Source organism: Erythrolamprus reginae, chromosome 4 (assembly GCF_031021105.1).
Source record: "Erythrolamprus reginae isolate rEryReg1 chromosome 4, rEryReg1.hap1, whole genome shotgun sequence".
Taxonomy (NCBI): domain Eukaryota; kingdom Metazoa; phylum Chordata; class Lepidosauria; order Squamata; family Dipsadidae; genus Erythrolamprus; species Erythrolamprus reginae.
The window spans coordinates 98,648,486-98,666,966 of record NC_091953.1 but is presented as its reverse complement, the minus strand read 5'-3'; the positions used below and the strand labels follow the sequence as shown (position 1 = coordinate 98,666,966).

The 18,481-nt window shown below is 42.7% G+C and overlaps 1 protein-coding gene across 7 annotated transcripts in view; it reads right to left on the bottom strand.

The window, feature by feature from the left end:
• LOC139166873 (complement factor H-like) overlaps nucleotides 1-18,481 on the bottom strand; it is a 1,233,958-nt gene that overhangs the window by 1,168,299 nt on the left and 47,178 nt on the right. For 6 of the 7 annotated variants that reach the window (XM_070751055.1, XM_070751048.1, XM_070751051.1 and 3 more), the window contains 3 exons: nucleotides 12,932-13,114; nucleotides 1,232-1,417; nucleotides 315-491 (listed from right to left, as the gene is read on the bottom strand). In XM_070751055.1, coding sequence (XP_070607156.1) covers nucleotides 315-491; nucleotides 1,232-1,417; nucleotides 12,932-13,114 — 546 coding nt within the window. The remainder of the gene's footprint in view (nucleotides 1-314; nucleotides 492-1,231; nucleotides 1,418-12,931; nucleotides 13,115-18,481) is intronic. The other variant, XM_070751050.1, reaches the window with a different exon arrangement.

Below are 18,481 nucleotides of genomic sequence, written 5' to 3'. Positions count from 1 at the left end.
TCTTATTGTTTATATTATTTATGTTATTTATTTAACATCTGTAAATATATGATAAATAGATTATTATTGAAAAGGTTATAGCTAATATTTAGAAATTACTGGAAAAACAGGGAAGAAAATTAAAGAAACAATTTAATTATTCTACCTTTTTTAAATTTATATTTAAAAATCCAGTTTATGAAAAATAATTTAGGATTACAATACTTTTAAGTATACCTAAATATAAATGCAACATTATGGAAATCATCAGGAAAACATTCTTGAAGAATTGATTTAGACAATTGGATTCTTAAACTGATGCTTCATTAACTTACACACACAGCTAGGAACAGGTTCCCATCCTTTCTCAGTGCACACTATGGTTTCATCGATGGTATTTTTTGTAATTTCAAACCCCTCTTTACATTCATAGTGAAGTTCATCTCCAGGAAAGAAAATAGATTTAGTTGTGGTGAAGGTAAAATCACGTTCAGATGGCTTTAAGCATGTCTCTGTGGAATCAAAGAGTGGATATTATTGGTCTCACTGTCCTTTTCTCATGAGTCTGAGTCTTCTCACTAAAGAATGGCCTCTGAGATACAGGCATATGCAGGAAGCAAATAATGACTTGCTATAAATAAGCTCTCACTGCTTCAAACTAATGATTTCGGCAAACAGGGTCAGTTGTTTTTAACCAGGTTAGTGGGGCACATTAGACAATTTGGTCTTACAGGCACTTTCATGATTCTAGCACCTGAACACATATACTGTACATAGTTTTTCAGGATTGTGCTGTAGTTGTGGCTACCTACATTGTAGACAGTAACTATGTGAGCACTTTGTGTCTTTCAGCAGTTTTTGCTTTTGAATCTGAAGTGAATTTTGTGCTTGATTATATGTTGTGTAGAGAACATGACAGGTGCTCAATAGATTTTCTTGCCCTTTTACAAGTTTAAGGATAAATAACTCCCTCTGTAAATGGAAAATCCATAATATATGTTTTCTGTTTGCATCTAAATGATATTTGTGGCATCAGTTCTTGGGAAGACAAGAATAAAATGCAAATTGTATGTTCACAATAAAAGTGTACACATATTGAGATTGCAAGTTATTTTTTTCAAGTCATGAACAAGAACAATAATTTTATACAATGAGCCTAAACTTACAAATTATTATATCAGGCTATTCTTCATAGAATAAGGTTCTATGTCTTTGTTTCAATCTATCTTCCAATGGAATTGTATTTACTTACTGATACATTCAGGCTCTGGGCTCCATCCCTCTGTAAGGCACTGAATCTCTGCCTCAGGGTCTCCTTTTGGCATTGTATAACCATCATGACAATTATATTTGGCTTTAGCACCAATCTGAAAACTCTGTTGCCACGATCGAAAATTCCCATTCAATATAATAACCTTCTTACACGTACGAACAACTTCTAATGGAAAAAGACAGTATAAAATGTGAATCCTTCTGTTTATAAAATGCAAACTCTTTATAAAATATCTGGGAAATCAGTGGAGCCAGAGGAAGATTGCCTCTTTTCAAAATCATGAATAAATGGGCTAAAAGGCTGCTAAGAAAAGCTGTATAAAATACATTGAAAAATCCATAGGTAGATTGAGTGGGGAAATTAATGTATCTGATTAGGCAGTTTCACAGCTATTTTCTTATGGAAACCTAGGGCATTTAATTTTTCCTTTAATCATATAAAATAAATCATGCTGCCATATAAGCTATATATATATATATTCCATATTTTAGTGGCTGATCTGAGTCTGTATTGGAATTCTTACATGTGGATCATGGGCTGAAGATTCTCACTTGTGTTTTGAATGTCCTGTATTCTGGTTCAAATCCTTTGGAGTTTAATGGGTGACAATATCAGGAGATTTGGAATTTATTCACTTATTTATTTATTTATTTATTTATTTATTTATTCATTCATTCATTCATTCATTCATTCATTCATTCATTCATTCATTCATTCATTCGGTTGGTTGATTGGACTTACATGCTGTCCCTCTCTGAGGACTTGGGAAGGTTTAATCTTTTTAAGATGCTGTTGACACCCAAACTTATTAATATGCAACATCTCTTGAAATTGATATGAAAAGATATATAATTTATATGTGAATCTGGAAAAGATTAGAATGCACAAGGAGAGTTTTGAAAACTCCAACTACATTCTATTTTAGGTGCTGTTACAGTGCCCCATCGCAAAGGAAACCACATATGGACTAGGGCAGTGATGGCGAACCATTTTTCCTTGGGTGCCGAAAAAGCATGCACTCATGCATGCTATTGCACATGTGCGAGTGCCCACACCCATAACTCAATGCCTGAGGAGGGAAAAAACAATTTTCCCTGCCCCCTGGAGGCCCCTAGAGGCCGGAAATGGCCTGTTTCCAAATTTCTGGTGGGCCCAGTAGGCTTGTGTTTCACCCTCCCCAGGCTCCAAAGGAACCGAGGGAGGGCACTAATTCTCTCTCTCATCCCCCCAGAGGCTCTCTGGAAGCCAAAAATGCCCTCCCAGAGCCTCTGTGTGAGCCAAAATTCAGCTGGCCAGCACACACATGCATGTTGGACCTGAGCAAGGGCAACAACTCACATGCTAGCAGATATGGCTCTGTGTGCTACCTGTGGCACCCGTGCCATAGGTTCACAATCACTGGACTAGGGTTTTTGATCCCTAAAACTGCAATGATATATTTTGGCTAGGTGTAGGGACACATACAGTAATAGAAATAACATGATGCATTGCATTCTGTTCATTTATGTGAACCGAAGTTACATAAGTTAGCATGATGCAGGGGTGGGTTCCTCCTGGTTAGGACCAGTTCTATAGAACTAGTGGTGACTTGCTGGTGATGTCGTTATGAAAGAGAGAGAGAGAGATTCACCTCACTTACTTCATTTGCAAAACACATCCAGAGTCCACTTTCTGCCACACATTTAACCATGACTTCTATACATTAGAATATTACACATGCTTTCGGATGTTTTTCCCTAGCTTGCACATAACTGGAAGGGCCAGGAAATGTTGCCTTTAACAGAAAGGAAAATTTAGTGCTTCTAACAGTGAGGAAAATGGCCAGAAAGGAGGAATTTACTAGGACAAGGTTGCCATCCAGAGGAAGGCAGAGATAGTCCTTGACCTATGACCACAATTGAACCTAAAATTTTGTTTGCTAAGCAAGAGCATTGGTAAGTGAGTTTCACCACATTTTACGCAATCCATTACATTTCCTGGCTCTAATAATAGTCATGTGCAAGCTAGGGGAAAAACATCCGAAGGCATGTGTAATGTTCTCTCACACTCTCTCATTCCCCCCTCTCTCTCCCTCTCCCTCCCTCTCATTTCTCTTTCTCTCCTTCTCACATCTCTCTCTTTCTCTCTCTGTCTCTTCCTCTCTCTTTCTGTTTCTTCACTCTGTCTCTGTCTGTCTGTCTGTCTGTCTGTCTCTCTCTCTCTCTTTCTCTCTCTCACACACACACACACAAACACACATAGCCTGATTGCAGGAGTAGAAAATCATAGCAATAGTCTGAGTTATTCTTCTCCCCACCCTTTGCTTCTTTTTGCTTTCAGGGTGGAAGGGAAACCAAATAAAAATGGGAAGGAGGGGAGGGAAATGGTGTCTAGCTGTAAATAGGAGAAAGCCATTTTGTCATCCTATAACATATTGTGGTTTTTATGGATTCTCTCATGGATCACCATATCTGGTACTGAACAGTTGAGGGGACCCAAGCAGAGTGGGTTCTAATTTATCTCACTGCTGGCTGGCGTCTTCAAGATGGTGACCGCATGCACAGGGCCGGAATTTTATTTTATTTTTTATTTTTTTTGGTTTTACATGTTTGGCTGCATGTGGTGAAGCAGCTGCAGGAGGGATTTCTCCCCCCTGTGGCGGCTTTTTCTTTTATTCCCTGAGACCCTTCGAGGCACAGATCGTTTGGAGGATGACGTGGACAAAGAGGGACAATCCGGGCACCGATTGGGAAAGGCATTTTAAAATAGGTGCGAAGGACACCCTCCCTATCAGGGATCAAAAGCGCTCGTCTCAGCTATCACCAGTACGGCGGGCCCGAAATCACAGGGAGCCATGGCAGAGGGAAGCAAGTGAGACACGCAGATCTTTCCACCCCACGGTAACCTGATATCGTATGCTGTATACTGTGATTTTTCAATAGAACATTTTCCAGCACTGGAAAATATAAACTTTGAAAAAAAAAAAGGAAGAGATAGCTTCATAAGGAGATCGTGGGAAATTGCCTTACAAGTTATGAAAAGCGGCGATGGTGAGGGGGAGAAAAGGCACTGACTTTTTACTGTATTTAGAACTCTGATCTCTCTGGAATAAAAATACAGCTCTCCAAGTGGAGCTGAAAACTCTCCCCAGGGGCTTTTCATATCATCACACTGTACTATATAAACCATATAAATCTCAATCTGAAATATTTGAACTGCTTGATTTGTTTGAACTATCAGATCGGGTTTGCTCTTTTCTCTTAGCCGTGCAGTTTGACAGGCAGCTGTGAACGGAAGTGGCCAGGAACAGAAAGCAAACGGGAGGCTTTAAACTGCCGATATAAGAAACATTAAGATTTTGAGTTTGTCGTGTTGCATAAAGACTTGGAAGAGACTGCAAGGACTTTAAGAAATTAGAAGAAAATATCCTAAACAATTAAAAAAGGAAAGAACTTGACAGGAGAATTATACTGGAACTAGGTGGCGGGGATTGTCGAGAGGCACCATACTAACATAGATCACTCCGCGGAAGAGATCCAAAACTGAGACATTAGAGTAATGGAAGAAACATTTAAGCAACGCTTCGAACTATAAAACTAGAGAAGGAGAATCTACAAATTGGAACTTTGTTACTGCACTGAGAAAGGAATTTGGAACTTTGGAACTTTGAACTCTGAAACTTAGAGACCCTGAAACATTGAAAAATTTGAAACATTGAAACATTGAAATTTTGAACTTTGAAACTTCACTAGTACTAAAGAAGAAGAAGTAATTACTCCTTTTCACTTTTGATTTCTTCTCTTTTTCTTCCTTTGTCTTATTATATAGAATAAGTTTATACACTGACATTTACATTGTTATTATTATAGTATATATTTACCTACCTTTATTAAGTTGTGTTTAAGATTTACTCTCATTTTGAATTTATCACTGAATCCCTCCTTTGTCATTTCTTTTATTCAAAATTAATAGATTTATTTAGATATAAGTAAGATATACATAATAATTAGAATAACTTAGTCTTATATAGTCTTATATATTATAGCAACTTTATAAAGTATAGCAATTTTGGTAGACACAATTAATTATAATATATTGAAAAACTGTATTTACATTGTTATATATTGTTTATAGTATTTGATTGGTATTAGTAATTTTTCTAAACTTTAATCTTTATATATTATTTTATGAATTACAAACCTAACTTTAGTAAGTATTTCTTATGATTATATGGAACAGAATCTATAGTATTTTAGAAAAACAAAACCAAATCATAAAGGAAATGGCCAACTACCAACCTAGAGGGAGCAAAAAACCAACCTCAACAACATCAGGGAATACAGCATCTGCAGCCTCACAGAGGCAAATAGATGAGATGTTAAATGCAGAAAAAGAAAAGGAGGGAACCCTATTAATGCAGAATATGAACAGCACTTTAAACATAATGCAGGAGACAATGATGAAACTGCAAGAACTTATTACAAATAACCACAAGGAGTTGAAAACTGATATATTAAGATTGGAAAATAGACTGGAATCAACCCAATTGGCAACACAAAAAAATGAACAAAAAATAGTAGTGGTGGGGGAAAAAATAGAACAAAAAGAAAAAAAATAGAATATGTTGATCAAAAAATAAAAGACTCCCACAGAGAATTAGAAAACTCCTTCATCCAACTCGAATTAGAGAGATGCTCATATTATCTGAGGTTCCAAAATGTAATTGAAATAGAAAATAAAAATCTAGGGGAAATAATGACAACTATTGTGACGGGGATGTTACAACTTAGTAAGGAAGAAGTAGTAAACGAGATGGATGAAAAAAGATGGCAGTCTTTATGGACCGGCACTGACCAATCCAGTTCAGTGACATCATCAGTGGGTCACTACTGGTTCTATGGAACTGGTCCGAACTGGGAGGAACCCACCCCTGCTTCACTGACAACAATTAGAGAATTGTCATATTTTAAGACTTCTATAGAGTTATACAATTGTGAAAGTATTTAGAGCACAGGCGTAATTATTTGCAGAAGAGACGGAGTAACGACACGGACACAAGAGCTGGATTTAAACTGGGTCATTTTTATTAATAATAAATTAGCATAATTTATTCAACTAAATTAGCATAAATTAACATACCCAACTATGACCCAAACAATGGACCTGCAGGGTCAAACAATTGCTTCCGGGACGGAAAGATGATGTCAGATAAACTTCCTGGGCAACTTATGGGCGTAGCTCCCTGCTAGTCCAGGTGAGGGACCCCTCCCTCACCTGAGACCCTGCCATGCACTTGCATGAGGGGGGTCCCGCCGGCTAACCCCTAACAGGGGACTTAAAGGTGCGGGACCCAAAGACAGGTTCCCCCCAACTGCTCAGGTCGCTTCCACCACAAGCTTGGAGAGAACCTGTCAATCATCCCCAAAGATGCCCAAAGGAGAACACGCAGTTGCTAAACCACCACCCAGTTTTCCGCCCCTAACCTGCCACGGATCGGGGGTCAGATCTCTATCTTGGCCCCCCGACTCCCCCCTCTAGCTGCGCCAGCTCACGCAGAGACCGCTGCAGGTCCTGTAAGAAAATGGCGTTCCCCTGTTCTGACAGGTGAACGCCATCGGCCCGGTAAAGCCACGGCCGATCTACAGTGATGAGGGGATGGGCCACTACAACCCCACCTAGTTCCCTGACTATCCTGCCCAGGGCCTTATTTACTCTACGCCTGACCCGGTGAATGGCCCTAAGGGAAATGGCGTCCCTCCACGTGATCCTCGGGAGTTTAGTTTAGTTTAATCAGATTTGTATGCCGCCCCTCTCTGCAGACTCGGGGCGGCTCACAGCAATAGCAATACAATGAACGACAAATCCAATATTTAAATTACTTTAAAAACACCACAAATTAAGACCAATCATACACACTAGCGTACAATGCATAAATTTTATAAGCCTAGGGGGCAGGAACATGTCAATTCCACCATGCCTGATGACAGAGGTGGGTTTTAAGGAGCTTACGAAAGGCTAGGAGGGTGGGGGCAACTCTGATATCTGGGGGGAGTTGGTTCCAAAGGGTCGGGGCTGCCACAGAGAAGGCTCTTCCCCTGGGCCCCGCCAACCGACATTGTTTAGTTGACGGGACCCGGAGAAGGCCAACTCTGTGGGACCTAACTGGTCGCTGGGATTCGTGCGGCAGAAGGCGGTCCCGGAGATATTCTGGTCCAGTGCCATGAAGGGCTTTATAGGTCATAACCAACACTTTGAATTGTGACCAGAAACTGATCGGCAACCAATGCAGACTGCAGAGTGTTGGTGTGACATGGGCAAATTTAGGAAAGTCCATGATAGCTCTCGCAGCTGCATTCTGCACGATCTGAAGTTTCCGAACACTTTTCAAAGGTAGCCCCATGTAGAGAGCGTTACAGTAGTCGAGCCTTGAGGTGATGAGGGCATGAGTGACTGTGAGCAGTGACTCCCGGTCCAAATAGGGCCGCAACTGGTGCACCAGGCGAACCTGGGCAAACGCCCCCATCGCCACAGCTGAAAGATGTTTCTCTAATGTGAGCTGTGGATCGAGGAGGACGCCCAAGTTGCGAACCCTCTCTGAGGGGATTAGTGACTCCCCCCCCAGGGTGATGGATGGACAGATGGAGTTGTCCTTGGGAGGCAAAACCCACAGCCACTCCGTCTTATCCGGGTTGAGCTTGAGTCTGTTGACACCCATCCAGACCCCAACAGCCTCCAGGCACCGGCACATCACTTCCACTGCTTCGCTGACTGGACAAGGGGTGGAGATGTAAAGCTGGGTATCATCTGCATACTGATGATACCTCACCCCATGCCCTTGGATGATCTCACCCAGCGGTTTCATGTAGATATTAAATAGTAGGGGGGAGAGGACCGACCCCTGAGGCACCCCACAAGGGAGTAACCTAGAGGTCGACCTCTGACCCCCACTAACACCAACTGCGACCGACCAGAGAGGTAGGAGGAGAACCACTGAAGGACAGTGCCTCCCACTCCCAACCCCTCCAGCCGGCGCAGAAGGATACCATGGTCGATGGTATCGAAAGCCGCTGAGAGGTCAAGAAGCACCAGGACAGAGGATAAACCCCTGTCCCGGGCCCGCCAGAGATCATCCATCAGCGCAACCAAAGCAGTTTCCATGCTGTAGCCGGGCCTGAATCCTGACTGCTGAGGACCTAGATAATCGGCTTCTTCCAAGGACTGCTGGAGCTGGAGTGCCACCACCTTCTCAACAACCTTCCCCATGAAGGGAAGGTTGGAGACTGGTTGATAGTTATTGAGAATGGTTGGGTCCAGGGAAGGCTTCTTGAGGAGTTGGCGCACAAGTGCCTCCTTGTAGGGATCTGGGAAGGACCCCCTCCCCAAAGAAGCATTGACAATCTCCTGGACCCAGCTCCATGTCACCTCCCTGCTGGCCGAAGCCAGCCAGGAGGGACAGGGATCCAGTAAACAGGTGACGGAACTCACAGCTCCAATGGCCTTGTCCACTTCATCAGGTGTCACCAGATCAAACTCTTCCCAGACAGATGGACAAGTACGTGCCCCAGTCACCTCAACTGACTCGTTGTCAGTCGACTCTGTATTCCAATTAGAGTCGAGGTACGCTCGGATCCGAGCGATTTTATCAGCGAAAAACGTGTTAAAATCCTCAGCACTACTCTGCAAGGGTTCCCCAACTCCCCCCTGATTAAGAAGGGAGCGGGTCACCCTAAACAGAGCGGCCGGGCAGGATTCTGCTGATGCAATCAAGGTGGAATGATATGCGCATCTTGCCGCCTTGAGCGCCACTTTGTAGGTCTTAATATGTGCTCTTACAAGTGTTCGATCGGATTCGGACTTACTCTTCCTCCATCGCTTCTCTAGACGTCTCTTCTGGCGTTTCAACTCCTGGAGCTCCTCGTTGAACCATGAAGCTCTATGGGGTCTAGTGCCGCGGAGAGGTCGCAACGGCGCAATTCGGTTAAGAGCCTCCGCTGCAGCCTTGTTCCAGGCCTCAGCCAGAGACTCTGCCGAACTGTGTACGAGTGTATCTGGAATAACCACAAGCGCCTTCTGAAAGCCTTCTGGATCCATCAGGCATCTGGGGCGGAACAACTTAATCGGTTCCGCCTCCCTGCGGGGAAGGATTGGAGCCAGGAAGTCAAGCCGCAGTAGAAAATGGTCCGACTATGACAAAGGCAACACTTCTAAGCCCCTTAGTCTCAGACCATTACTCAGTTGCTCAGAGAGGAATACCATGTCGGGTGCATGCCCCCCCTCGTGAGTCGGACCCTGTACTACTTGGGTCAGGTCCATGGCTGTCATGGTGGCCATGAACTCCTGTGCCAGTCCAGAGGTTTCACCGAGCGACGGCAGGTTAAAGTCCCCCAAGACAATAAGTCTGGGGAACCCCACTGCCAACCCGGCTACCTCCTCGAGTAGCACAGGCAGGGCTTGTGACATGCAGCTGGGAGGCAGGTACATGAGGAACATGCCCACCTGGACCCCTAAGTCCAACTTCACCAGGAGGGACTCGCAGCCCACAATCTCTGAGGCAACGAGTCTACGCAAGCCAAGGCTCTCCCTGGCTATAATAGACACTCCTCCCCCCCTTCCCTGGGGTTGAGGCTGATGCCATATCTGAAACCCGGCTGGGCAAATTTCAGAGAGAGGAACTAGGGCCCCATCCCTAACACCCCCAGCCCCGGTGGGTACACGAAAGGGGGCGGGGGCATAATAGCGGGTGCTGGAGGGGTCCAACCCCCCGCCCCGGGCACCCCGGGCCCCAGTGGCAAAGTTACACCTGGAGGGGGCGCCACAGCCGACTGAGCCGGCGGGGACCAAACCTGGCCACACGTGCCTGAAGGGGACCCCAAGAAACTAGCTCCACTCCCCAAAACCAGCGGGTTAAACCCCGGACCGTGTAAGGGGAGGAGCGATGTGGAGGACATGTGTGGTGCAGCCTCACCTGTCCCATAGGGGGTCGAAGACATCCACGGGGGGCCCATCCTTGAAGGGCCCTGTAACGCTGCCATTTGCCCCGGCTGGGCCATCAGCCCGGACTGGGCCACCTGCCCGGTATGGGCCATCTGCTTGGTCTGGGCCATCTGCCTGGCTTGGGCTGCCTTCTCTTCTGGCGCCTGACCCAGGGCCGCCGGCGCATGCGGGAGGGGCCCGCCCGGGCCCGATCCTGACCGCCAACGCTCCAACTCGTCGAGCCTCTCCAGTACCCTGGTCCATGGAAGAGAAGGAGAAAAATCAAGTTGAGGGGCTGGGGGCACAAACTCCACCACCCCCACTGGTGGGACTGCTTCAGGGGTCCCTTCCAAATGAGCCCGAGCCCGGGCTGAAGGCCACAAAGTCCTCCTAGGCTGCACCACCGGTTGGGCTGGGGGGGCCCGAGCTTGCCTCTTCTTTGGAGCCATCCCAAATGAAAAATATAAGTTTAATGAATTAAACAATCTACCACCTAAGCACTATGGCCACAGGCCTAACCAGGGAGAGGCCTGAGTGATTACAAGACTGAAGGAACACCCCCCTCAGGGGAAGAAGAACCCCCACCTGCTACTGCCCCCACTGCGGGCCCCCAGCTGACGCTGTTTACCAGGGGCGAAACGACCACTGAGCAGAGTCCCCGCCTTTGGCCCCCAAGCCCCCCCCCCACACTTGGGGGGGAAGCTCCAAGCAGCTCCTCCCCAACGGCCCCCAAGCCCCCACCCTGAGGGAAAACCCCTGCCGCGAGTACTACCAATCCCCCTCGGGCCCGAGGGGGACAAAGCGGCCACCAGCGGCACGCCGCCGCACTGTCAAAGCTCGCTGCCGAACCGCTGACACCGATGGATGAAAAGCCTTCTCGCCAGACTCCGCAAGGCCAACAAAATGGTGGCCACAACACGAGGCCGCCCAAAATGGCCACCGCAAGCAGCACTCAGCCGAGTGTCTGCTATTAGCTGGCTGTCCGGGCGAAAAGGCCGAGCCCGGGCCTACGCGCCCTTAAATAGGGCCGGTAAGCCCCGCCCGGACACGTCAGCATGCAGGCCATGCTTGGCCTGATTCTCGGCTGAAGTCTCGCCTCGCGAGACTTCGGCCGAGTGTCGGGATGGAGAGACCCCCTTACCTTAGACAAGGCGCTCAGCCCGTGAGGAGTGAGCCGGGAGCTTCCAGAGGTGATGGGTATTGAAGTACAGACAAAGCATGTTCAAATGAACAATTAGTTTTTATTAGAAAAGTATAAAAACAATAAAAGTCTGAAGAGACATAAAAAGCACATCCTCTGGCTAAGGATGTACGGAGGAAAGATGTCTCCTAATTAAGGACCGCCCTTCTTCTTCAAGAAGAGACAGGATGTGAGCAAACAGGTTACATCACACAGGAGGAGCTATCTTACAAAAAAGCACATCCTCTGGCTAAGGATGTACGGAGGAAAGATGTCTCCTAATTAAGGACCGCCCTTCTTCTTCAAGAAGAGACAGGATGTGAGCAAACAGGTTACATCACACAGGAGGAGCTATCTTACTAGACAGAATTAACTCTCTAACTACTGGATGTTTCTCAATGTCGTTGGGGGCTGGCAATTTCCAGCGCGACACCGAGATCCAAAATGGCGGCCGCCAGGGGTCCGGTGTCTTACCGGCCCTCCTGCAAACTGCGCCAGCGGGGTGAGTCTGCCGGCGCTATTTTATGCAAATGCTATCAAACACACACACACTGAGATTTTTAAAATTTGTTTGATGCAGTGAATTGTTTTAGTTGCAAGATATATATTAAAATGTATTATCACATACCAGTAATTTTGATGTTTACTACCTTTTTCTTTTTTTACTGTTCCTTAATAATTGCCATTTATTCATTTATTTTATATTTGTATACTTCTCAATACAATTTATACTAGGCCTCAGATATTTTTTGAAACAAACCTAAATCTCCTTTGCACATCAAAACACATCACTGTGTCTTCAAAAATAAGAAATATAATGAAAACATTTTTTGTTAACAAACTTCATCTGAAATATTTTTCTTCAAATCAAAAGTCACTTTTTAATTGAAAATATTAAATATATCAAATATAAATATATTAAATATTAAATAGAAAGGTAGAAAATTGTAATATTCTTATTTTGCTTGTGCATTATAGACCTTGTCCCAAAATAAAATCATGATTTGATGTTAATCTTACAGGATAATTACTTTATACATATGTATAGGTATTATGATTAAACTGTTCATTATAAAAAAAGAAAATATTAAATATATCTAAGAAATATAAGGCATTAAGTTTAATAAATAAATGATAGGCACATAGGCACAACTATATGTATATACATAAACTTTACCTTAATTCCCAGTCACAGTACAATTCCCTGTAGAAATATGGATCTCTTTTACTCCCTGCTGCTAAATTATCACAAATTCTCATTTAGAAATACATACATACATACATACATACATACATACATACATACATACATGCATGCATGCATCATACATATACATATACATACATATACATACATACATATACATACATATATATATATATATATATATAGCAAAAATATGTGACACATACATACACACACACACACACATATGCATGTGTGTGTGTATGCATACCTGTGTATACATATACAGCATAAGTGCACATATACAGCATGGTAAGCAATTTCAAGTCAGGCAATTTTAGTTAACCTTCCTAAAACTTACCTGGCTGGATACATCTTGGAGCAGGTGACCACCCATTTTTTGTGCAAGTAATTGTTGATTGCTGGTTTGCAGAAAAATATCCGCTATCACAAGTAAATGTAATGTTGTCACCTTCTATATACTTGTTCCGGAAGTTATAAACAGTACGGCCATAATAAAAACGTACATAAGGATCACACGTTTCTAAAAGCAAAAAAGAGCAACATGCTCACATCATTTATGGTTCTTGGAAGGCTATTCATACTCTGCATGATATCTAATTCACAGAGATGACAAGGTGTGAAGAGAAGAGGAAGCTGATGAAGAAGAACCCTATTTTTCTGTTTATATTTTATCAGACTCTTCTTTTACTTCTCTCATTTAAGGCTTTAGTATACTTTTTTTTTTTTTTTTGCAAACTGTAGGCTTCAAAACAACCTTTAGAGTCTCTTGAGAAGAGACAGCAGTGCAAGCATCAGCCTAACAGGCAAAACAACCCCAAGAACAGGCTGACATCTCTGTAGGATGTTACTTCAATAAGGTTAAAGTAAGGTCAGGACAGCATCTGACCTGTTTTGTTTATACTTGGCAATATCTACTACAAAGGGGAAGAATTACTTACTGAAACACTTTACTTCTGGGACATAATGGGAATTCCTGCATGTTGCTGTTTGCCATGTTTCCTTGTTTGCAGGCAGAAAACCAACAAAACAATGGAAATGAATTGATTGTCCCTCCCATTTTGGAAATCGTTCCGAAGTCATTCTTCCATTTTCTATATCTATATAATCACATCCTTTTCCTGCGGAGAAGGCATGGGGGGGGGGAGTAAGGCACTCCCCAAATTCAGAATATTCCATCAATTCATTTGCTTTGCTTTATTCTGTGCTACCATCAGAGGTGAACCTGTTATTAATTGTTATAGTTTGCTCTAGTGCAATATCAGAATCTGATCTGGATTTCTGCCTTGGATCTAAAGAGAGAACAGAGAGTGACAATGAGTGATGTGGTCATAAAAGGCCCTTATTGCTTCTGCTTACAATCTGTGAGGGCTGTGGGGAGAATGGAATGATATTGATTTGACATCTTCAGTCTTATACTGTAAAATGGGACTGAACTTCTTTCTACTGTTTTATCACTGCACTGGGATTTATCAAGCATTATGATTCTTGCTGTTTTTGTTATTATTATATTTTCATCTTGCCTTTTCATAAATGAGTCAAGGCAGCAAATATAGCTATACTTGAGAGGTGGCATTCACCCAGTTCAGATCAATTCAGGTGAACCTGAAGTGTCAACCTGCCCAGGAAATCCCATCCTATATCGCTGTGTTTTTGATGTTGCATGCATGTCTTGATGGCACATGTAAGGGAATTGCCATGCTGTTTGCTGTTGCATAAATGCGCAGATGGTGCAGTTGAGTGAATTGCCATTTTTTGTGATGCAGTGCGCATACACGGATGTGGACTGCACTAATATTTCTGGTACTGGGCGAACAGGTTGCTACTAATGTTCTGTCTAATATTTTTTTTGGTGTGGGTGGAAAAGTATAATGTCTGAGTGGCACATTTTCATGCCTGAGCACCTGATTTTTTTCCCACAGATGTCAGCCAAGACAACTTATTGTGTAATTATTTGGGGCTCGGTGCTGGGGCAGAATAAGGTCCCTTCCCACTATGCTAGTCTGTTATTCTGGTTGCCTAATTATTGAAATCACTAGCATACACAGATTCCAACTGAAATTAGAATGATCAATAATTTAAAGAACAGAAGACTACAAACAGACAAACTTAGATCAGCCGATCTGCAGGGGAAGAAACCATGTTAAGCTTGTTTATATCTTATTTGTTAACCAAACTAATTTATGAGTGGAAATTATAGATTTAAAAGATATATTTGCTCCAGACTAGTATATTATGTTCACAGAAGGCTTCATTTTAACAGAAGGCTACAATAGGTTGCATGTTTCTTTGGCTATAAATGCCAATATCTTGCTAAATATCAGTCTAGTCAAGTATCATACATTTGCTGATTCCTCCAGTTCAAAGTTTGGAAATGTAAATTAGCATATTACTTAATGTTCAATTTTATAAGAGCTCTGTTTTAAGAGAACTGTCTGCGATAGCTTATCTACAATTTTGTTCAGGAAACTCTCTTTACTGCCCAAAAGCAATATCAGTAAATCTGACTAAGCCCAACATCTATTGCAAAAGCTGAGTATCTCAATACAGTGGTACCTCGAGATACGAGTTTAATTCGTTCCGGACCTGGGCTCTTAAGTCGAGCAGCTCTTATCTCGAACGACTTTTCCCCATAGGAATTAATGTAAATAATTTTAATTGGTTCCAGCCCTCAAAAAACTCACAAAGTTAGTCTAAATTATGCAGAAAGACATGTTTTTAATGAAGAAATGTACATGTACATATAAATGAATAATGAAGTTTCTTTCACTTAACTTGTAAACTTTCTTAAACTTTTAAATTTACATATGTTCAACTTCTCTGCCACCCAATCCTGTAGGACAGAGGTCCCCAACCCTTTTTGCACCAGGGACCGGCTTTAAGCGATCAAGAGAGGAATGGGTGAATGAATGGACGGAGGGTGGGAAGGAAGGAAGGAAAGAGGGAAGGGACAGGAACAGAGGAAGGAAGCAAGGAAACTTATGAAAGGGGAGAGTAAGAGAGGAATGAGTGAAGGGAGGGAGGGAGGGAAGAAGGTGGGAAGGAGAAAGAAAAGAAGAAATAGAGGAAGGGAAGGTAAAAGAGAGAAAGAAAAAGAGCAAGAAAGAAAGCTGCAAGCACCCCCCCGAGCTCCCCAGGCCGGCTGCAACCTTTTAAAACACGCGCGCCGCTTCGCAGCTGTCTCCTGAAGCCGAACGCGGAAGTTAGCATTTGGCTTCAGGAGACAGCTCCTTGGCGCTTGTATCTCGAATTTGGGCTTGTAAGTAGAACAAAAATATCTCTCCCCTCCCAGCTCTTATCTCGAGTTGCTCTTAAGTAGAGCAGCTCTTATGTCGGGGTTCCACTGTATACCTTTTTGTGACAGTTTCCATCATTTTGCAATCTGGAAGTGAGCCTGGAAGTGAAATCTGAGGCCACCCCACCCCTCCCCAAACAAACTCACTTGGAGCAATTTCTCTGGCTCCACATTTTGTGCCCGGTTCCATGCTAAAACAAAGAGATCCTATCATTATTAATCTGAACTGGACAGAAGGTTCATCCAGATTGCAATAATCTGAGCTAATGATGGAAAAGTCTCAGTTGTTTTCAGTAGATAAATTATGGTTACTTTAGTCATGTTTTATTCAATTAAGAAATGGTTTGGCTCCCTGGGAAACTTACCAACCTATTCCATAACAATAACAATTTGGGGATACTTAATCATTAATTGTAAAATCTTTCTTCTACAAGATGATATTTATCTTGTATAAGAAGAAACCACACTCTCTCAAATAAAGTAAATATATTCATATTAATTATGTAGAACAAATGATAAATGCCAAAATTCATACTATTACAATATTATCCTAATCTTTGTATTGTTTTAAACTCTTGATTTTTATAAATCAAATAGTTATCATCAAATTTTACTATTGTTATGTGCAAACCAACATACAAACCAACATTCACTTAGTTCAAAGGGAACTTGCCTTTAATCAAAACTCATATAACTAACTTATAAGATATATTTGCTTATTTCAAAAAGAAGCAGTATACAGAAAATTCAATAAAAACAAGAAAGACAATCAGAAGCCAAACAAAAATCTCCAGTACTCATAATATTCTGTTATATATTGTTATGTATTGCACTGTACAATTCCTTGAAGCAGTCTGGCTGTGTACAACTTTGCAGCATCAGTTTATGTGGCGCAGGGACATAAGAACTGGTTGGGGCACAGAGTTGAACATTTGAGCATGATCTCTGTATAAAAGAAGAATTCTAATGATTTGTGACATGTTGATTGTAAAATCATTTTCAGTTACTAAAACTCAAAAGTCAGCAGGACTCACATTAACAATCCTCTTGGGTGTGATGATTAGTTGGAAGAAAAGGTTTAATTACACAGGGTTAAGTACGGTATGTTCCCATTTGAAGTAACAATATTTATTTTATTACAAAATTACCTCTTTTGTTACTAGAAATGAATCAAGTTTAAATGGGTAACTTATTTTACTTGTAAAATATATCGCCGGCTTGCTGGAAGGGACTTCTATTTCTAAGCAGTACAGAAAGCCACAGCCACCTGAAGCATTTTCCTTGAAGAAATATTTCATTTTCATGCCCTTTACCTTCTGAAAGTCCCTTCTACCCTCCCGCCCCTTCTCTCAGTGCCTCTTTTCTGTGTAGAGGAGGAGCTGCATTCTTGTGGTGATTGGTTTAGCCTGTTGCCAACCGGGCAGCTGAGGGGCGTGGCTAGGCATGAGCCAGCTAGGCTCTAGCAAGAGCAGAAGTGGCTGTCCAAGTCAAAGCCATATTGTTGCCAGAGACGTGATGTTTCCTTCCCTCCCACCCTATGCATCACGACTGTGCAGCATTAGAAAAAGCTGCATGGCAGTTTGTTGTTGGGTGCACGGCCGCATCTCCACACAGCTTACAGGGAACAGTGGTTGCTGTTTGTTTGTTTGTTTGTTTGTTTGTTTGTTTGTTTGTGTATATATAAACAAACAAACAAACAAGCCCTGAAGAGAACCTGCACTCCAGAAAATGGTGTTAGAAATATTAGTCCCAGTTTGCACAAAGTGAAACCTGTCAATATTAGCCTCAACTTGCACATAGTGGAAACTGTCATAGCGGAACGTGTCATAGTGAAATCTGCAATCAAGAATGCAGTTGCACAAAGGACTATTAAAGCCTAAGAGGTTCAATTTGTCTACTAGATACTGGGGAATGATTGGATTAAATGCCAAACTGAAGTCAACACATAGCATTTGCACAAAACTGTTACTTTCCTTCACATGAGCCAAGCCCAGTTGAAGAACAGAAGAAATAGCATCCTCCTCTGTGGAAAGATTTGAATGGTAAGCAAACTGAAATGAGTCAAATGCTTCAGGGAAGCTACATACAATAATGTCTTTATCAGTCTCTGAAAACATTTCATAAAGATGGATGTAAGTGCAACCGGACGGCAATCATTCCAGTGGTGGGATTCAAATAATTTAACAACAGGTTCTCTGCCCTAATGACCATCTGGGTAGGCATGGGTGTGTGGTGATGTGACTGGATGGGTATGTGACTGGGTGGGCATGGCCAACTCGATGTCATTCACATTGAAGGGTGCCTGACCTTGCATGGCCTCTCTTCTGCACGCCCATCCTACCCGTCCACTCTACCCCACTCCTTGTCATGACAAGCTGCAGTGGAACCTCACTAAGTAGAACCATCATTCTTAGAGTGTAGGTCATTCTGCCAACTGCGAATCTTTTAACAATTGTGTCATCTAGCTCTTCTTTTACCATTTTGTGAAAGAGAACCAGACTGTTTGAAAGTCTTGTTATATTATGTCTGTAGCTAACCAATCATCTATTGCACTAACAACTTTATCAAAGGAGAAGATAAATCTAGTTTGAATGA